We start from the raw sequence: 18027 nt of genomic DNA, 5'->3' as shown, positions 1-18027 counted from the left end.
CCCGAGCGAACAGAGCAAACACAGCATCCCCAACACTACCCGAAGGAGATAGCGGATCTGGATCAGCCTCTGAAGGTGACAACCCCCCCTCCGATGTTAAGGTTGACACCGCATCCAATGGAGGCACAACAGAGGGCGAGGACACTGTAGAACACCGTCCGCTCGTCTCCAATGGAACCTCAGCTGACGATGGATCAGGGCACTTATAGCCGCTGGACAAACCAACAGACCGATTCAGCACCATTATACTGAGGTCTCCCTTTCCAAGCTTGGTAACTGCACCCTTAGCAGTACCAGGCTTGGAAGCAGAGAGCCATTCCCAGAGAAACGACACCCGCCTCCGCAAATCCACCATGGTCATGCCCAGAGCCGGCCCTAGACCTTCGGGGGCCCTAAGCACAATTTGGTCGGGGGCCCATTTGACCGTTTTAAGTAAGGCCTAAAGAAAAGAAATGACTACCTTATAACTATACTGTACATATTATATCTACTATGTTATTTTTTTATTTTGTCTTTCAAATTATGTTTTTTAATTATTCTATGTATACTGTATGTTAATTATCTTTTTTACGCTGCTGGTCCTGAGTACGTTCTTATGTAGCAACATGTAGCCTACAGAATGACAATAAAAGACCTTGGGGTGGTCCCGGACAGGGATTATCTTAAGCCAGGACTCAGCCTTAGTTTATTTAGAAAACATAACCAATTTTAACAAACATGCCTTACTAAAAACATTATTTGTGTGCATTTTGAGGCAAAACAAAGGGCACTGGTGTATTTTAAGATATGTCAGTGCAACCTTTTTTCAATTTGGACAGCTCTTAGCCTACTTTAATTTTAGTCCATGACTAGTTTAATTCCTATCAGGGAAACTGTCCCCTTGAGTTCTTGATTTGAGTTCCATGTTTGATGTCTAACAGGAAAAATATGATACCACTAAACTGAATGGCAGTGCAGTGCAACAAACACACACTGATGAACTTGCTGAATAAAAAGACTGATAAAGTGATTTTCACTGACCATCAAAGAAACATTTTTAATTGACACCAGAGTTTAAGAGGCACAAACAACAGCCTATATATAATTTAAATGAAATAGAGTAAATAGAATAACATTTACATAAAATATTATATAAAATAATAAATAGAACACTTAAATGTTTAAATTTTTCAAATAAACAACATTAACCATAATATCTAAAACACCACAAACAAGATTAAAAGTAGCTAACATTCGCTATAACAACCGCCTCACTATATAATATATCCCTTACGTAAATAGCATAACAATAGTTAATAGGCTTGTTTGATATGAGCTAAATCGGCATAACCGTTGATCAGCGCGAGATGCGTTTTTCAACTTGTTCTTGAGTTATGACATTCATATTTTTTATTAATTCCTTTAAACTTTTGTATTGGTGTTGGATTAGTTGTACTGTGAGCTGTTTATATTTTACACAAAAACGAATTTAGATTTAGATTACATCCCAACATTTACTAAGTAGCCTTCCAGTAATGAACAGTTCACCTTGGTTGATTCTCCTTATAAACATCTTAATGTAAAGCATTTGTTGGTATTTCAGTTGCATCTATTTAATCCGCGATAAAATACGCGAACGCGATCTCTTCCATTGCTGATGTTTGCAGTCCACAACAAAGCGAGATTCATGAAGCATCCGGCTTGCCTGCAGTTTTTTCACTCCTTCCTTACTGCAGCCGCCTGTGCTCGTCTAAATTCCAGGCAAGGCAAGCTGCATCTCAAACAAGTCTAGTCTGACAGACAATGATCAGGTGATGAGTGACATCATAGGGTCAGTCAGGGTCAAGATTAGCGGGGAACTCGCCATAATAAAGAACTAAATAAAACAACTGTGCTTATTATGATGCCCGATAAAGAGCGCTGTAGATCCATTTCTTTTTATTTATTTTATGTTACTTTTGATGTATAATTTTTTTTCAACCACTAGCTGGCAGTGACTCTATGGGGCCCTCTGCTGGCCACGGAGCCCTTTGCAATTGCAAGTGTCGTTTAGTGGCTGGGCCGGCTCTGGTCATGCCCTCACAAATGGAGCATGAGCCATTACAAAACACTGCCCCATACACGTGATGCAACAATAGTGGGCATCCTGGGAAGCGATATGCACACTGCATCCAGAAACGGAGCACGGCTGGAATGACATCTTGAAAAAGACGCACCCAACCATGACACGAACGAGTGGCTCGAACGTGCAACTCTTTTAGAGGAAATCACTCTTCTAGCACTGGGTTGAGGAAAAGGCGACGCACATACTCAACTCAAGTTCAAAACTGAGAAAATAAAGAGGTGGAAAACTGCAAGTGCTTCCGCTGTGGTGCTGAAGTCCAACCAACTCAAGCAGCAGTGTACTTCCATAGAGTTTTAAGAATAGCTTCTCGTGAGCAGAGATCCTGCCGACTATTTTGGTATTGTGCACCTGCTGCTTATATACGCACGGCGCCAGCATTATGCAAATACCTGCATGCCAAGTTCATTGGTGTTTTGTTAGTTTCTCGAAGTGGATAGGTCCCTGCAAAGTGGTTCCCAATTCGTCAGTCATGTTGTGACGTCGTAGTGACCGACTGAAAGGTAACTACATCATCCAAGAGTTGAGTAAAATCAAAAAACCTGTGCAGCAAGTTGCCTTGAAAATGTAAGTTAAGTCAACTTTTTATTTTTTACAGCGTGGCTTTGCTGTCATCAGTAGCCTATTAAACATGTTACCCCAGTGGCGAAGCTACGGGGCCCGCCCACTTTGAGTTGTGGCCCACCCAGTCAGAAGGCCATTTTCAAGACAAATGTGTAAATAATTTAACAAAAATAAATAATAGTACTACGAATAGACGTCTTATCACACTATAATTTCATATATGTAATAAAATTATAAATATAAATAAAATATAAAATATAAGTGCAAGTTGCATGTTCAGGCAGTTTCGCAGTTTTCTTTTACCCTATAGGTGCACACGCTTGTCAACATGAAACGTTGAATATGATTTGTCAGTCATTGTTAGTTACGCCTACGCGCGATTAAACTGAATTTGAAAATAGCGAGTCACAAATCATCGAGTTTAACAACCTTTCCACGATGACATCTGCTGTTGTCTGTATACTTTTGGATACAGAGACTATTACATCACTCATGGAAATGATGGATTACTAAGGACATCTTTTCAAACGTCAACAAAATGAAACGAGCACTTATTACTTTGATAATGACTTCATGCTTTGTTGAAAGACTGTTCTTCACCACATATTGTATAAAAAAAACATATAACGTTACACTCATCGATGATAAATGCTCGTCTGAGAAATGTATTTCTGCTTTTCTTTGCACGAAGGGACATATTATGATCAAAGATATTGGACTTTGTTATTATGATCGAGACTTTCTCCATCTTTAACCAGAAGCCCCGTCTCAGACTAATACAGTAGCTACATGTAAAGGTGAGTTAAGACATTTTCTTAATGTTTATAGTGGTGTCATTATTATTTACAGTTTATAGTCAGGAGTATTACTCCAGTCAACTATTTAGGGGGGCAGACTATGTGTCATGTCATAGGCTGTATTTACTGTTGTTGGAATTTACACTTAAATGACAACACATGCAATTTTGTATTTTCTCATTAAATAACAATCTCTCAAACGAGTTCTTTAGTAAAATCAAATCACTACCTGTTGAATCTGTCGTAGCCTATACGCTTTCACGTCATTCATTTTGCTGACGAGGAATAACATATCATTGTTAGGAACTACGTTCACTTAACGTAAATAAAGTAAAAACTAATTCCGTTAGTAATTCAGTTTAGATTGAGTTCTGTGTTTTCAAGTGGATTAATAATTTGGTGGGGCACTGCCCATAGACTGTATAAAACAGGCACAGCCCCACCTGCCCATATACTGTAGACAAGCTACTGCTGGTTATTTATAAGTTGTTTTATAATTTTCCCCTTGAAACATTGTGCTGCAAGCATGGCATCAAGGTAACTTGGCTTAGGGAGTGTGCACACCAAAGCGGGAGGGCTTTGTCTGCTGTGATACTTGATCTGTGAGTCGGTTGGTTGTTGTAATATTTGTCCCGCCCTTCGTCCAGTGTGATTGGACGGCCGCGTGAGAACTTACATTGACGAGCTGAGCTTTTCACCCAAGTTAAATATTTTTCGACAACAGCGCAGAAAAAAACGGACAGCTGCTGGCTGTTTTGAAAAACGCCACGCTTCCATTGGGAAAAAAAACATACACCGGCCACTTAGTTGTGCACGCCCCCAGTTTATGTACATTCTATGCTTTGCCCACCCCTGCTCCGGGTGTTTGTGTGTTCACGACTTGCAGTGCGTGTGTTCACTATTCACTGGATGGGTTAAATGCAGAGGTCACATTCCAAGTATGGGTTACCATACATTGGCAAATACTCACTTCACTTTTTTCACTTTTAAAGGCCCACCCACTTGAAAATTTCTGGCTTCGCCACTGCTCTACCCCCCCAATGATTAACATTGAATTTGCATACAATTTAAAAAAGAAAATAAAAAAACAATAAATAAAAGAGAACATAAAATTAAAACTGAACTTTACATTTTCCTTTTGTCACTATTATTGCTTGGGCTTGAATAAAAAGCCTTTAAAAATTTATTTATAGATTCCTTTTTCAAGTTTGCCTCAAGATTGATGAAAATGAAATGAAATGTCAAATCATCAATTGCATTTTATTTTTCAATTTGGCAGGAAAGATGCATTATAACCTTGAAAATGAAATAATTTAATTTAACGTTTTAAATTTTATTTTTGCATTTAATTTTCAAATTTGGGACTTATTTTGCAATTTTTTTTATTTTAGCATTAAATTAATTAATTTAAAATTAGTTAAAAAAAACATTCTCACTCTAAAAATGGTTGGGTTAAAAACAACCCAATTGGCAACCCAGCGCTGGGAAAATATTGGACAGAACACATGGGCACGTTGGGTAACATATTTTAACCCAGCAGGCTGGGTTGTTGAAAAACCAAACATGTAGTTATTTTAATCATTAATGGGATTAATTGTCTGGGTTGTTCTTGCTTAAATCATGTGATTTATTGTAAATCAAGACCATTGTGAACACCAAATAAAGTTTATATGACTGCAAAATAACTACAAACCCTAATATTACATTTTTTTACAGTTGGCAGTTGCAAAATAATTTAAAGGACTGCTTACTAACAAAGTATAAATATATTTATTAAATATCATAAATTATGCACATTGAAGTAACAATGTAACAGGCTGAATAAATTGTTTAAATGTAAGAATTTTTAAGTATATAAATGAAATACAGAAATTTACATAAACAAAACTCCAGTAGCAGTGTATGAAAAGAAACAATGTAATTGTTTAATTAAAAGTAAAAAAAAGTTTTTTACAAAACAGATGCTCTAAGTTTCACAGTATGGAATGTATTTGACTAAAAATACTTAATTTATTAAGTAATTTATTATGGCCAGCAGCCATATCACCCTGTAGCCCAAGACAGCTTGCCCACTGAAGCTAAGCAGGGCTGAGCCTGGTCAGTACTTGGATGGGAGACCTCCTGGGAAAACCAGGTTGCTGCTGGTAGAGGTGTTAGTGAGACCAGCAGGGGGTGCTCACCCTGTGGTCTGTGTGGGTCCTAACATCCCAGTATAGTGATGGGGACACTATACTGTCAAAAAGCACCGTCCTTCGGATCAGATGTTAAACCAAGGTCCTGACTCTCTGTGGTCATTAAAAATCCCAGGATATCTTTCAAAAAGAGTAGAGGTGTGCCCCGGCATCTTGGCCAAACTTGCCAGTTGGCCTACTAATCATCCCCTCATACTAATTGGCTATATTACTCCATCTCCTCTCCACTAATAAGCTGGTGTGTGGTGAGCGTTCTGGCTGCTGCACATTGGTGGAAGATTCCCCCATTCATGTGTAAAGCACTTTGAGTGCTGCAAAAAAGTGCTATATAAATGTAACAAATTATTATTAAGTTACTTCTCGTGAACAAAAATTTACAAAGGAATCAAACAGCAGAGGATTCATCCATTTGGAAAATGACAGACTGCAGGAATTCCCATGTAGAAGCACATTGCCATGGGAATTTAATTTCAAACACGTAAAACGCCTTAAAACCATAGACTGTAAAAAATATGGACCTAGTGTCTGTGATGTCACCCATGCTTTGTGAAGAGCATTTTTTAAGCTTAAAGTAGGAGGTGCCTGCCGTCGCCATCTTGGCCGAATTGTAGTTTTAGTCACTTCTGTATTGGCTTTATCAGAGAGACCAAAAGATTGCCCCTCGCTTAAAACATACATCAACAGCTGCAAGTAGTGTGCTTTGTTCCAGAGCTTGCCATGAATAATTACAAAAGATTGAAAGATCTGCTGCAGGTTTCCCATGTCCAGGACGAAAGGAAAGGGTTTCGAGGATTCTGTCCAGAGAAGAAATTCCACCACATTTGTTTAAATCTACAAAAGAGGAAAACAATGAGTGTTCAGAACTAAATGATCAGATTTAAGTATTAAGAAAACCATGTTGGCCAAGTGAATTATACATTTTATAAAAATCCAAAAATTCAATGGTCTGTTGTCGGTTTGCATGAGATTTTGGTGTTAAACTCCTTTACTGGCATAACTGTTGTGCCAACAACAAAGGCAGCAAACCACACAGACTGACAAAATAGGATGATCTGACTATAAAGAATAAAGTGCAGCAGTACTAAAATGTAGCAGATAAATAATACATTCCCAATACATTTTAAATAGGAACTAGAAAATGCATTTCCAGAGAAACTGCAAAAGTGTGCTTGTTCTGGTGCCGCCAATTTAGTTTTTTTTTACTTATGCATCCTCACATTGGAGTCCCAAGTTCATGTGTTTGGTTTCAATATGTGAAAGCGTTCCTATCAATTATAGCACTAATCCAATAATAAACCGGAATAATGCTTCAAGAGCCAAAAGCCATAAATGGTTAAGCGCCTAAACGGTATTTACATACAAAAAAGACAAGGACCTGGCAACACTGCAAGACCGCGCGCTGTGAAGCAGCCTCACAAAAGCGTACAATACACAACCCCAAGACGGAGGTTTATTGCAAAACACAATGCTGTTAAATTATTTTGGTCAAAGCTGTGAGTGATAAGCACGCAAGACGGCAGAACGTTGCTATGGTTATTTCTGTGTCAATCATCACATTTTCGGGAGTGAGTCTCGTTCCGTACAGACATGAAACGAACATTTAGGGGATTCACTCCCGCATTTAAATGCGGTTGTCACTTCCGAAAGTTTGCAGTGTGTACGAGACCTATTTACCTTCTGTTTGTTGTCCACTTTCTACAATAAAGATCTGTCTGATTCGTCACAGAAGACTTTGCCGCAATCAGATCCAGCAACCTTAGCACAACTTACGGGTGAGCTCTCCTCACATGCTCACATACTCGCAGCCCACCAGCAACAGTTATCGTGGCTAACATCCCTTTCAGAGGAACTGGTCTGCTCTGTACAAGGCCTAGCGGTCACGACCTCTGCCTGCACCTGCACCCATTACCCCGGCTTCGGCTATGCCCCACTTGGGCCTCCCAGAAAAGTTTGACGGCAACCCAGACAAGTGCAAAGGCTTCCTCATACAGTGTGTGCTCTTTATCGCCCAACATTACTCCTTGTACAACACGAAAGGTGGTAAGATCTCTTTAGTATGTTCATTGCTTACCGGGAAAGCCCTAGAGTGGGCCACTGCTTTATGGTCGGCAGGAAGTTTTAACCATTGTACTTATGATGAGTTTCAAAGAACCATGCAAGCTGTGTTCGAGTACCCGGCCGGGGGCCCACGACCTGGAAGAACAACTGCCAACTCTACGACAAGGCTGCTGCATAGCGGCTGAGTATGCACTAGCTTTCTGCACTCTCGCCACACAAACTAACTGTGTGAAGGATACTTTGAAGACCTTATTTCGGCAAGGACTAAATCTTGAGTTACAGTCCAAACTGGCACGCTGGGATGAAGGGAAAAGTTTGGATGAGTTTGTGACACTGGCCATTTGCATAGATAATTTGGTTTGAGTCAGAAGACAAGTGCAAGGTTTAAATACTCCCATATCATCTCTCCCCAAAGACTGTGAACCTATGCAGGTGGGACAAGCACGGCTAACAGCGAAGAAGAGAAAGAGCCGCTTTAGAGGACGACTGTTCTTGTACTGCTGCAAGTCTGGCCACATCCTTGCCGTATGTCCTACGCGTCCATCACAAACTCATCTCGGCCGGGTGAGTGTATCCATTCCTACTTCTGCTTTTGATTGTATGGAAGTACCATCACCTTAACATAGCAAGATATCACCATACCCTCAAAAGCAATACTTGATTCAGGGGCTGCGGGAAACTTTATTGACTCTGGACTGGTTAAATCCCATATCATCTCTGTAACCTTGTGTACCTCCTCTCTCTATTGCAGCGCTAGATGGATGGCCCTTGGGCACGGGCCGTGTCACCCACATCACCGAGAATAACACCCTGTCACCAAACCCAACCATATGGAAAGCATCACCTTTTATGTCATTTCGTCTCCTCACAACCCTGTCATTTTGGGATATCCGTGGCTCCATAGACATAACCCTTCTGTCTCCTGGAAGGAAAAAATGATTCTTAACTGCGAGTGAAAAGTGCTTGACCTCTTGTGTGAGTAAAACCCCAGAAATGATTGGCTTGCACTAAGGCGACACAACCAGTGTTGGGAACGTTACTTTAAAAAAGTAATTAGTTATAGTTACTAATTACTTCTCACAAATAGTAACTGAGTTAGTAACTGCGTTACATTATTATAAAAGTAATTAATTACCAGGAAAAGTAATTACTGCGTTACTTAAAAAAATAATATTTCAAATAACTTGAATTCCCCTTACAAAATTAAATATGTTAAATGACTAAAATGGATACTAAAGAGAAATCACTAATTTTGTGGCAGCATGTGACGATGTGAGGTGCTTTATTAGATCAGAATTACTTGCCACAGACGTGGAGAGACTTTTTCTTCATGGGCATAAGTTGCACATTACACAAACATTCTTGCCTTTCACCTCAACAATGGAAAAGTAGTGCTTTATACTTTGTTTTGCGACCGCTACCTTTGAGCTTGTTGTACTTGCCATCGCCCTGTCGCCGGTGTTTGATGCGCGATGACCGGGCTGCATGTCAGTGCTTTGAGATGGGGAACAGTCAGCAGCAGAACCGCTGCTCGTTGAGAAGAGAAAACGACGCGTATTTTCATGTCAGTCTACAAAAGTCTCCAACCACGTCAGAAAAGATAGCTAGATTTGTCCTATAAAGTCGCTAAAGTGATAGAAAGTTGCTAAATCTAGCGACAAAGTGACCAAGTTGCTCAGACTTTTTAACACTGCTGCTCGCTCCTTGGACTTGGACTGCGCGTGTGGGCGGGCCTTTTTGTGAACTCTGCCTCTGGTTGGCTACCGATGGAAATTAAGCCAATCATCATCCGTTATGTTTCTCACAACACACACAAGAGAAAAACAGTGTTTGGCTGAGAGAGTGAGCATACGCGGCTGAAAATCACTACAGTAAGATCAATTTTAGTAATGCGCAGCATTTTAATGTCAGTAACGATAACGGCGTTATAACAGGGGAAACAGTAATTTATTTAATTACTCGTTACTGAAAAAAATAACGCAGTTACTAACGCCAATTACTTATAACGCCGTTATTCCCATCACTGGACACAACTACCACCTCATCGGGCCAGTGACTGTGCCATTGAGCTGTTCTATAAGAACTTCTATCGGCAATTTATCAAAAACTTCAGTATCATTGTGGCACCTTTGACTTCACTAGTGCAAAAGACTAATCACAAACTATCTTGGAACTCTGACGCAGAAAGAGCATTTTAAGATCTTAATTATCTGTTCACCTCAGCCCCGATCCTTCATCACCCAGACCCAGAGAAACCCTTTATAGTAGAAGTTGATGCTTCCAACTGAGGCGTTGGCGCCATTTTATCCCAAAGGAAAGGTAACCCATCCAAATTGTATCCTTGTGCTTTCTTAGTTTATTCACCATAACATGTCGACCCGGTTCCAAAAACACCAAAGCTGATGCTCTCTCACGCCTGTATGACTCTGTGCTCCAGTCTAACTGTACTGAACCCATCATCCCACCCTCCCTCATTGTTGAACCAGTACAGTGGAACATTATGCAGGATATTAATCAACTTAAAGGCAGGATAGGCAGGAATTATCTAAAAAACTTTTTTACAAATTTGTTTAAACTGTCTTTATATACCAATACATAAGTAAAATGTAAGTACTCTGAAAAAGAGAGTATAAAAATCGAGTGTCTGTAAACCTCTCACCACTGTTTTAAACACAGCTCATTATTTCCATTCGGAACGAAACAAATGATTGGCTTGTCGACTATCACTCTCTCTCGCGACCATGGCACCACCCCGGTTGCTATGGGATCTGCCCACACATGCGCACACTCGATTGATTCGAACGTGCACAAAGACCAAAAGTACGGCAGAGAAAGAGCATTCAGAACTCACAGTACCTGCATATCCAGTCAGCGAAGGCAAACGAGGCAAAAAAAGGAATAAACGAAGAAATCAAATGAGAGTAAATATCGTGTGGCTTTTCCTCGAGTCGACGATGCGGTAGCGATATTGTCTCCGGAGTGTAGTCCTCATCAGAGTCAACAATGCCTTCATCACGGAAACTCTTCCATGCAAAACACTCAAACACTGGCTTAATAGTGAGTACTAAAAGCCATCCTATTTGTTTATATTCATAGTGATAAAGTTAGGTGTATTATTACATATGATTGTGACATGATGTTACTACATGCACCATGTGACGGCGTGACTTTAGAAGATACCCAGAAGGGAGGGGGTGGAGTGAATGGAAAAATGAGCTGTGTTTACAGACACGCGATTTTTATACTCTCTTTTTCAGAGTACTTACATTTTACTTATGTATTGGTATATAAAGAAAGTTTAAACAAATTTGTAAAAAAGTTTTTTTTAGATAATTCCTGCCTATCCTGCCTTTAATAACCTCAACCCACCACCAGCCGAATGCCCTGCCGACCGTGGATTTGTTCTACCATCTCACAGAAAACAAGTCATTCACTGGGTACACACATCTCTTTCATCTGACCATCCCGCCATTAACTCTACTCTACAGATGCTAAAGAATAAGTTTTGGTGGCACTCTACGTATCCCAATGAAAGTTCTGTCATCAATGCATGCACCATCTGTGCTAACAATAAAGCCCCTCCCCAAACCCCGGCAGGCCTCCTTCAACGTCTTGTAATCTCACAAAGACCCTGGTCACATATAGCCAGACTTTGTAACTAATTTACCCAATTCTGAAGGCAACACTGACACTGTTGTTCTGTCTGTCGATGATCGATTCTCTAAAGCTTGCAGATTTATCCCTTTGCCCAAACTCCCGTCTGCCATGGAAACAGCAGAACAGCTCCTCCAATGTGTCTTCCGTTATTATGGACTCCCCAAAGACATCGTATCAGACCGTAGTTCCCAGTTTACGTCCAAGGAATGGAAGGCGTTCTTCAAAACACTCAACATTAACATCAGTCTCACATCTGGCTATCACCCGCAATCTAACAACGTGAAGTGGAAAGTCTCAATCAGGAACTCACAAAATTTATCAGAATCCATAATCATCAAAACCAACATGACTGGTGCCGCTTCCTACCTTGGGCTGAATATTCACAGAACTCCATAAAGAAAACTACCACTGGTCTCACCTAGGCTTGTTGCGATAGTCAGTGAAACGGTGATTACCGGTGCTTCAGCCTCTCACCGGTTGGATCACTTGCCCACCGTGACACCGTCTTTCACCGTCGTTTTGATATTTTCTTGTAATTAAATCATTTAGTTTCGTAAGAGAGAGCAAACACACTAACAACTGAATGTGTCTGCTGCCTGAATTTAGCGGAGCTCAACGCGCGTCACGTCACAGAGCAGCAGGTGTCAGATTTCATTTATTCCTGTCAGACTGCTGCAAGCTTACTGACCAGACGATCATAGCAGAAGCCGCGTGCTTCCTCGTTTTTGTTATAATATACATATATGATGTTAAATATAAGTGAGATCGTTTTGTTGTTGTGTTTTTCATTAAGAATAATAATAAACCCATCATTCAAGCAGCACTTTATGGAGGAATAGCCGGTTGCTCTGCTTGGGACTGGCGGGTTTCTGTCAGAAGTACCTGTGCACATTGACTCAAGCACTTAAACCAGCTGTTGCACTCACGATTGCACGCAAATTCATACACGATTTAACGCAGCGTACGCAAGCGCTGGATTTAAACAACAGTTGCATCTAATTCAAAAGTGAAAGTAAAATGCGCACGTCTGTATGTGCATTTATAAGCCCCTCCCACCCGGTGAAACTGGTATCACCGGGTTTGTCACGCGCTGATTAACCGGTGGGAAAATTCTGTCACCGCAACAACCCTAGTCTCACCCCATTCTAATGTGTCCTTAGGTATCAATCACTGATGCTCCCCTGGGACGATGAGCTCACAGATGTTCCCGCTGTAGATGCCTGGTTCACATGTAGCCAAGAGGTCTGAGATCAAGCCCACGTCCATCTATCACGAGCCACCAAGAAGCTTAAGCACAAAGCTGATCGCCACAGATGCCCTGAACCAATCCCAGGTATGTTGGCCCTTTTAAAATAATCAAACAAATTAATGCTGTGTCATACCGTTTACAACTCCCTGCTAATTACCATATCTCTCCCACTTTCCATGTGTCTCTGCTCAAACCCGCTGAGGACCCGGGGGCGGCTGTAGTGTCCAAGCGGTCAGGCCCCCCTCCCATCGTTGTAGGAGGAGAAGATGCCTACCAGTATGGAAAGTATTTTTTGACTTTTTAAAATTAATTAATTAAATTATAAAATAATTAATTAAATTATAAAATAAAAAATAAAATCGCAAAATATGTCCCAAATTTGAAAATGAAATGCTAAAATAAAAACTAAAACATTATATTAAATTATTTCATTTTTAACGTGATGAAGCATCATTCCGGCCAAATTGAAAAATTTAATTAAATTGATGATTTTACATTTCATTTTCAATATAATCTTGAGTTAAGACAGACAATATTAAAATAAAAAGGCAAGCTTGAAAAGGAATCTGTAAATAATTTTTTAAAAAGGCTTTTTATTCATGCCCAAGCAATAATAGGGACAAAATTAAAATGTAAAGTTCAGTTTTAATTTTATGTTCTGTTTTTCTTTTGCATTTTCGTTTTAATTTTCGTGTTCACTTTTATTTTCAACTTGTATGCAAATTCAATGTTAATCAGTGGGTGGGGTTTACTTGCTAAAAAAATGGGATTGGCTGAAGCAGTGTTGCCAACTCAGCGACTGTGTTGCATGCCAACTTAGCGACCTTATTGCTACATCTAGCGACTTTTAGACCCATTTAGACAAACTTAGCCACTGTTTGGATGAATCTTAGCTTCATATCTGTACATATAGGCTACTGTGTCGCTTGTACCGGCCCACAAGTGCTGGGTGGCACTGTTACGGTGAAATGTGCGCCTGGCGTCTACCCTCTGTGCATTTTCTGAGCAGTGAACAATTTAGACGGTAAGAACTGACGTGTGGATGAGATTCGCATGCATTGTTTACATTTCAAACACTAAAAGTGTCTGGTCCGCTGTTATGTATGTGTGTATTTTCACACATCTGACCCAGTGAGGCGTCAGTTTAACGAGCTGAAGACATACACCGACCAGTCACTTACTTTTATATGAACATTATCTGTTTATTCAGCCTATGTGTTGTCTGTACAAGTATCGTATCAGGACTTGCGTCCTCTGTGAAATGCAAGTCTTTCAGGGTCTACCCTGTACACTGCACTGGACACAACATACAGTTCTGACCATAGCTGAAGCAAGCACATACGGGCTGTGACGATAACGCGTTACCGCATCACCGCAGTAAGAGAGATGCCAGCTGCGGTGATGTCACGGCCGCAACCTTCTTAACTCTTTCCCCGCCATTGACGAGATATCTCGTCTAGACGCACATTTCACCGAGACAGCGCCACCCAGCACTCGTGGGCCGGTACATGCGACATAGTAGCTTGTCTGTACAGATGTGAAGCTAGGATTAATCCAAACAGTCGCTAAGTTTGTCTAAATGGGTCTAAAAGTCGCAAGTGTGCATCTTCATGAAAATAATGCATTACAACTTACCATTAAACTTAGGAGTTTTTTGCGTACTCAGAAGATGTAATTCACTGTTAACTGTGGGCTAATTATGGTAACAGGATACAGAGTGTGCTATGAGAGGAATTGTTCATTCGCGTTAGTAAATTAAAGCCAAAAATATATAAAATAAGTTGTCTACCCAATTTATTTGACAAAATTTATATTTTATTTATTTTATGAGACATTTTTAATTTCTGGACAATTTAATACAGAATATGACAAATAATGCGGGATCCCCAAAATTCATTTTGCGATCGCGAACAACTGGAGGGACTGACTGGCAGACGACACCTATCTCCAGATTGTACAATCAGTATTTTGTCTCTGGTAAGCCCTCAATTAAACTAATAAATGTGACAATTTAGTGAATTATATATGCTGTGTTCGCTGCCGAAAAAGACACAAATATGGCGGCGGGCATGGCGGAAGTGACGTCTTTGGTACCCATGAATAGGATAGACGGATAGAGCCTGCACTTTTATCAAAATAAACTCGTGAAATAAACTCTTAGAGCAGCTCTGGAGATTATGTTCACCTGCTAACATGTAAAATCCATGTGTGTCACACGTAGAGTATGTTAAATCACACGCAGCACAAGCGGCCTCTTGCCTCATGAGCGATAAAGGGTTGTGCATCAGTAATAATGTTACATGGGGAAACACAGAACTCCGTCTGTAATTAAACAAAGCCTCAAGTGACTCACACAACCCAGATCAGTTTAGTGAGTGACTCAGAATAACCCAAATCCTTAAAAAGATCTGGGTTGACCATCACTAGAACAAGCACACAATCTCAATGAGAGATCTGCTTGCACCCAGCACTCTGCTGCCCCTCCCCCACCAACAGAGCCTCAACTATAAAAAAAAAATATGTTTTTCATCCTCATATTGGAGACCCAAGTACATGTAAAAAGTTTGGTATTAATACGTGATAGCATTCCTGAGATATGAACTATTTCATGTTTTGGCGGCTTCGACTCACATTTCGTTAGGGCTGTGACAGGCAAACCAATCAAAAATCCTTCTAGTAACTTTTTTGAGGCTTGGTCCAAGAATCATGTACGTCAAGTTTCGTGAGGTTCGGACAAAATTTGTGACCTGTGAATCTTTTTTTTTTTTTGGTTTTCTGTTCAATCTAATATACAGCGGAAGAACGACATGAATCCGTGATGTCAGGTCCTCAAGCAACTTAGACCGACACTGCCCGAACGTTTTAAAGTTTTAAAGGGTCTCTGTGTCAAACGGCCTAGTCACAGGACCTGGCCAAAAATTAGGGCGGAATAATAATAAGAAAACTTATAAAGAACAATAAGTGTGCTTTTTGCAAGCACACTTAATTATTAAATTTTATACTTATACTGGCTGAAGTTGTATGAAGGCCTTGCTAGCCTCATCAATGGATGGACGGAAGACTTTTTGACCTACTTTTCAGACTCTAGGAAAAGGAGGAATGGGAAAACAACATCATCATTAACATCATCAGTAACATCAAAAAAACTGTATTAATATGCCATATCACACATCTTAAGACGACTACTCGAGTCAATTTGTGTAAATGGCAATATGAGGTAACAGTCGCCATTCCTCTAAATTACACCCGTCATCTTAGTCTGTCTCGCAATATGTTATTATCTTGTTTATATGCATATGAAATGTTCACCAAAACATTATAAACTTACAAGGTATAAACTTACCTTTAAACAACTGCTTCCAGTGCCTCTGTCCTGTCACGACGACCATTGATGAGCACATTCAAACATTCTAAAGACGCGAAGCACGTGAGCTTCTTCAAAGAACCCAGCATAATAACCCAGCAGGTTTAACCCAACAACTAGAAAACTAAAACTACCCAAAAGTGTTTAATGTGTGAAAAAATAACCCAACAAAACAACCCAACAGACTCAACCCAGCATTTTTGAGCTAAAAATAACCCAGCCATTTTTAGAGTGTAGGTTCCTTTAATTGCTCTGGTTTGAATGGAGGTCACATTTAATATGTGACACTTAGGCTCTTTTTTCTGTTTTTTAAAACTGCAGAGAAATTTCTTGTATTTTCATTTGCATTTGCCTCTTTTCTTTGTAAATACTTTTCATTTTGTGCAACTTATAACACAACATATTGCACAATAATGAATGGAATGAATTCATTGTTTGTGAAACTCTCCTTTATTTGTGGATCATAGTCTATTTATTTAGTAAAAATGTTACAATTCTGACCCCTTATAAGTGCAGACTTTTTGTGTCTGTGCTCCTACCATACTGGTGAGAGCAGAGTGCCTGTTGAGCAGCTGGTCTCTGTCACTGCACATCTGAGATGGAATATCCCTTGGCAAACAGTTTCCCTCCGACTCACTGCTCCCTGCTAATGCATCACCGGAGGAAAGACATAGCAGGAATTGAAAAAATATACATCTGTTCTAACTACCAATACTCCAGAAGACCTGCCCTTAATTAGCTCATACACAGTATAGAGTACCTATGGGCGTTTCAGTCAGGTTTCTAGTGATGATCTCACGAATACGGGCAGGAACAGGTGTGGCATTAAAGTGCTCCTCATCCTCATTCACAGAGTGAGTCCTCTCCTCTGCACTGCTGTCTGGGTTCAGCAGTGACTCCTCCAGCTTCTGCATTAACAACAGTGTAGGGAGAGATACTTTAACTTACATACCCTTCCGAAAATGTACCATGGTTTTAATACAGTAAAAAAACATTGTTACTGTAGTAAAGCAAAATAACCATGGTTTTGACAACATACAGTAAACCATAGTTAGTGTAGTAAAACCATGGTTTTGCTGAAAGTAATCAATACACCAAAAAAACATGGTCACTATACTTTTACCACAGTAAAACCATGGTTAATTTTTGTAAGGGTAAACCCAAAGTCTCACTCACTTTGCTTTGATGCAAACACTGCTTGGATGTCTGCTTATAAAATTAATAAATTATTTAAATAAATTTACGTTAAAATGTAGTATTTATTGTTATTTCGTCATGCCATTATCTGTTTCAGTTTCATAGGATGTAAGCACAAGGAAATCAGTCTCGGAGATCATCACTTGTCTTCAAGTTTCACAGATGAACCTGAAACTGACCCCCGAACGACCTTAATTTGTTGAAACATTGCAAGGCTCGAGTCGTTAATATTAAATCAAACGCTCTCCTCTTTCATTCACACATGCTGTTTTGAAAAGGTAACGGTGCAATAACCTATTTAAGTTACAGCTGGTGTGGATCAGCTTTCGTGCTGGAAAACACGCACCTGAATCACAGCCTTCAGTCCTTGATCCCCTTCACAACTCATCTGGAAACTGGTACCGATCCAAAGTACTTTAATAACCGTCCAGCGACGTTTTTCCAATTGTCCTCAATTCTTCTTGAGACTTGAAGTCTTTTTGAAAGCTTAAACTGGATCTAGCAAGTTAGGTAATGAAAGCTTTTATTCTCCGCAAGCTATAAAATGGTTTGCCGTTTCACAGTGTAGTGAATTGCATCGCATTGCACATGGCATAAACATGCATGCTTTTAAATAGTGCGCATAAGCGAATTAAACGTTAATATCGTACTAAGTACAGTGACTAGAGTTTAAAAGTTGCAATCACAGCAGCACCAAGTCGAGGCTGGTGCAAATGGTTACCAAAGTAACAGGACGCTTACTGAAGTAAAAGCACGCTCTGGCGTGTTGTCGTGGTTATTAGAACGCAAGCTTTCTGGTTTCCATGGACGCCAAAAGGTCAAGGCTGAGCAAGTACGTCGCAGCAGCA

At 40.1% G+C, this 18027-nt stretch overlaps 1 protein-coding gene and 1 pseudogene across 1 annotated transcript in view; one reads left to right on the top strand and one right to left on the bottom strand.

The window, feature by feature from the left end:
• crocc2 (ciliary rootlet coiled-coil, rootletin family member 2) overlaps positions 1-18001 on the bottom strand; it is a 109911-nt gene extending 91910 nt beyond the window's left edge. Inside the window, exons 1-3 of the mRNA XM_065273692.2 lie at positions 17526-18001; positions 16743-16890; positions 16522-16628 (exon numbers count right to left, since the gene is read on the bottom strand). Coding sequence (XP_065129764.2) covers positions 16522-16628; positions 16743-16890; positions 17526-17567 — 297 coding nt within the window. The 5' untranslated portion in view covers positions 17568-18001. The remainder of the gene's footprint in view (positions 1-16521; positions 16629-16742; positions 16891-17525) is intronic.
• LOC135758943 (5S ribosomal RNA) lies at positions 5493-5609 on the top strand (annotated as a pseudogene).
• Positions 18002-18027: the final 26 nt, after the last annotated feature.

This window comes from Paramisgurnus dabryanus, chromosome 7 (assembly GCF_030506205.2).
Source record: "Paramisgurnus dabryanus chromosome 7, PD_genome_1.1, whole genome shotgun sequence".
Taxonomy (NCBI): domain Eukaryota; kingdom Metazoa; phylum Chordata; class Actinopteri; order Cypriniformes; family Cobitidae; genus Paramisgurnus; species Paramisgurnus dabryanus.
This window is presented reverse-complemented; position numbering and strand designations above follow the sequence as displayed.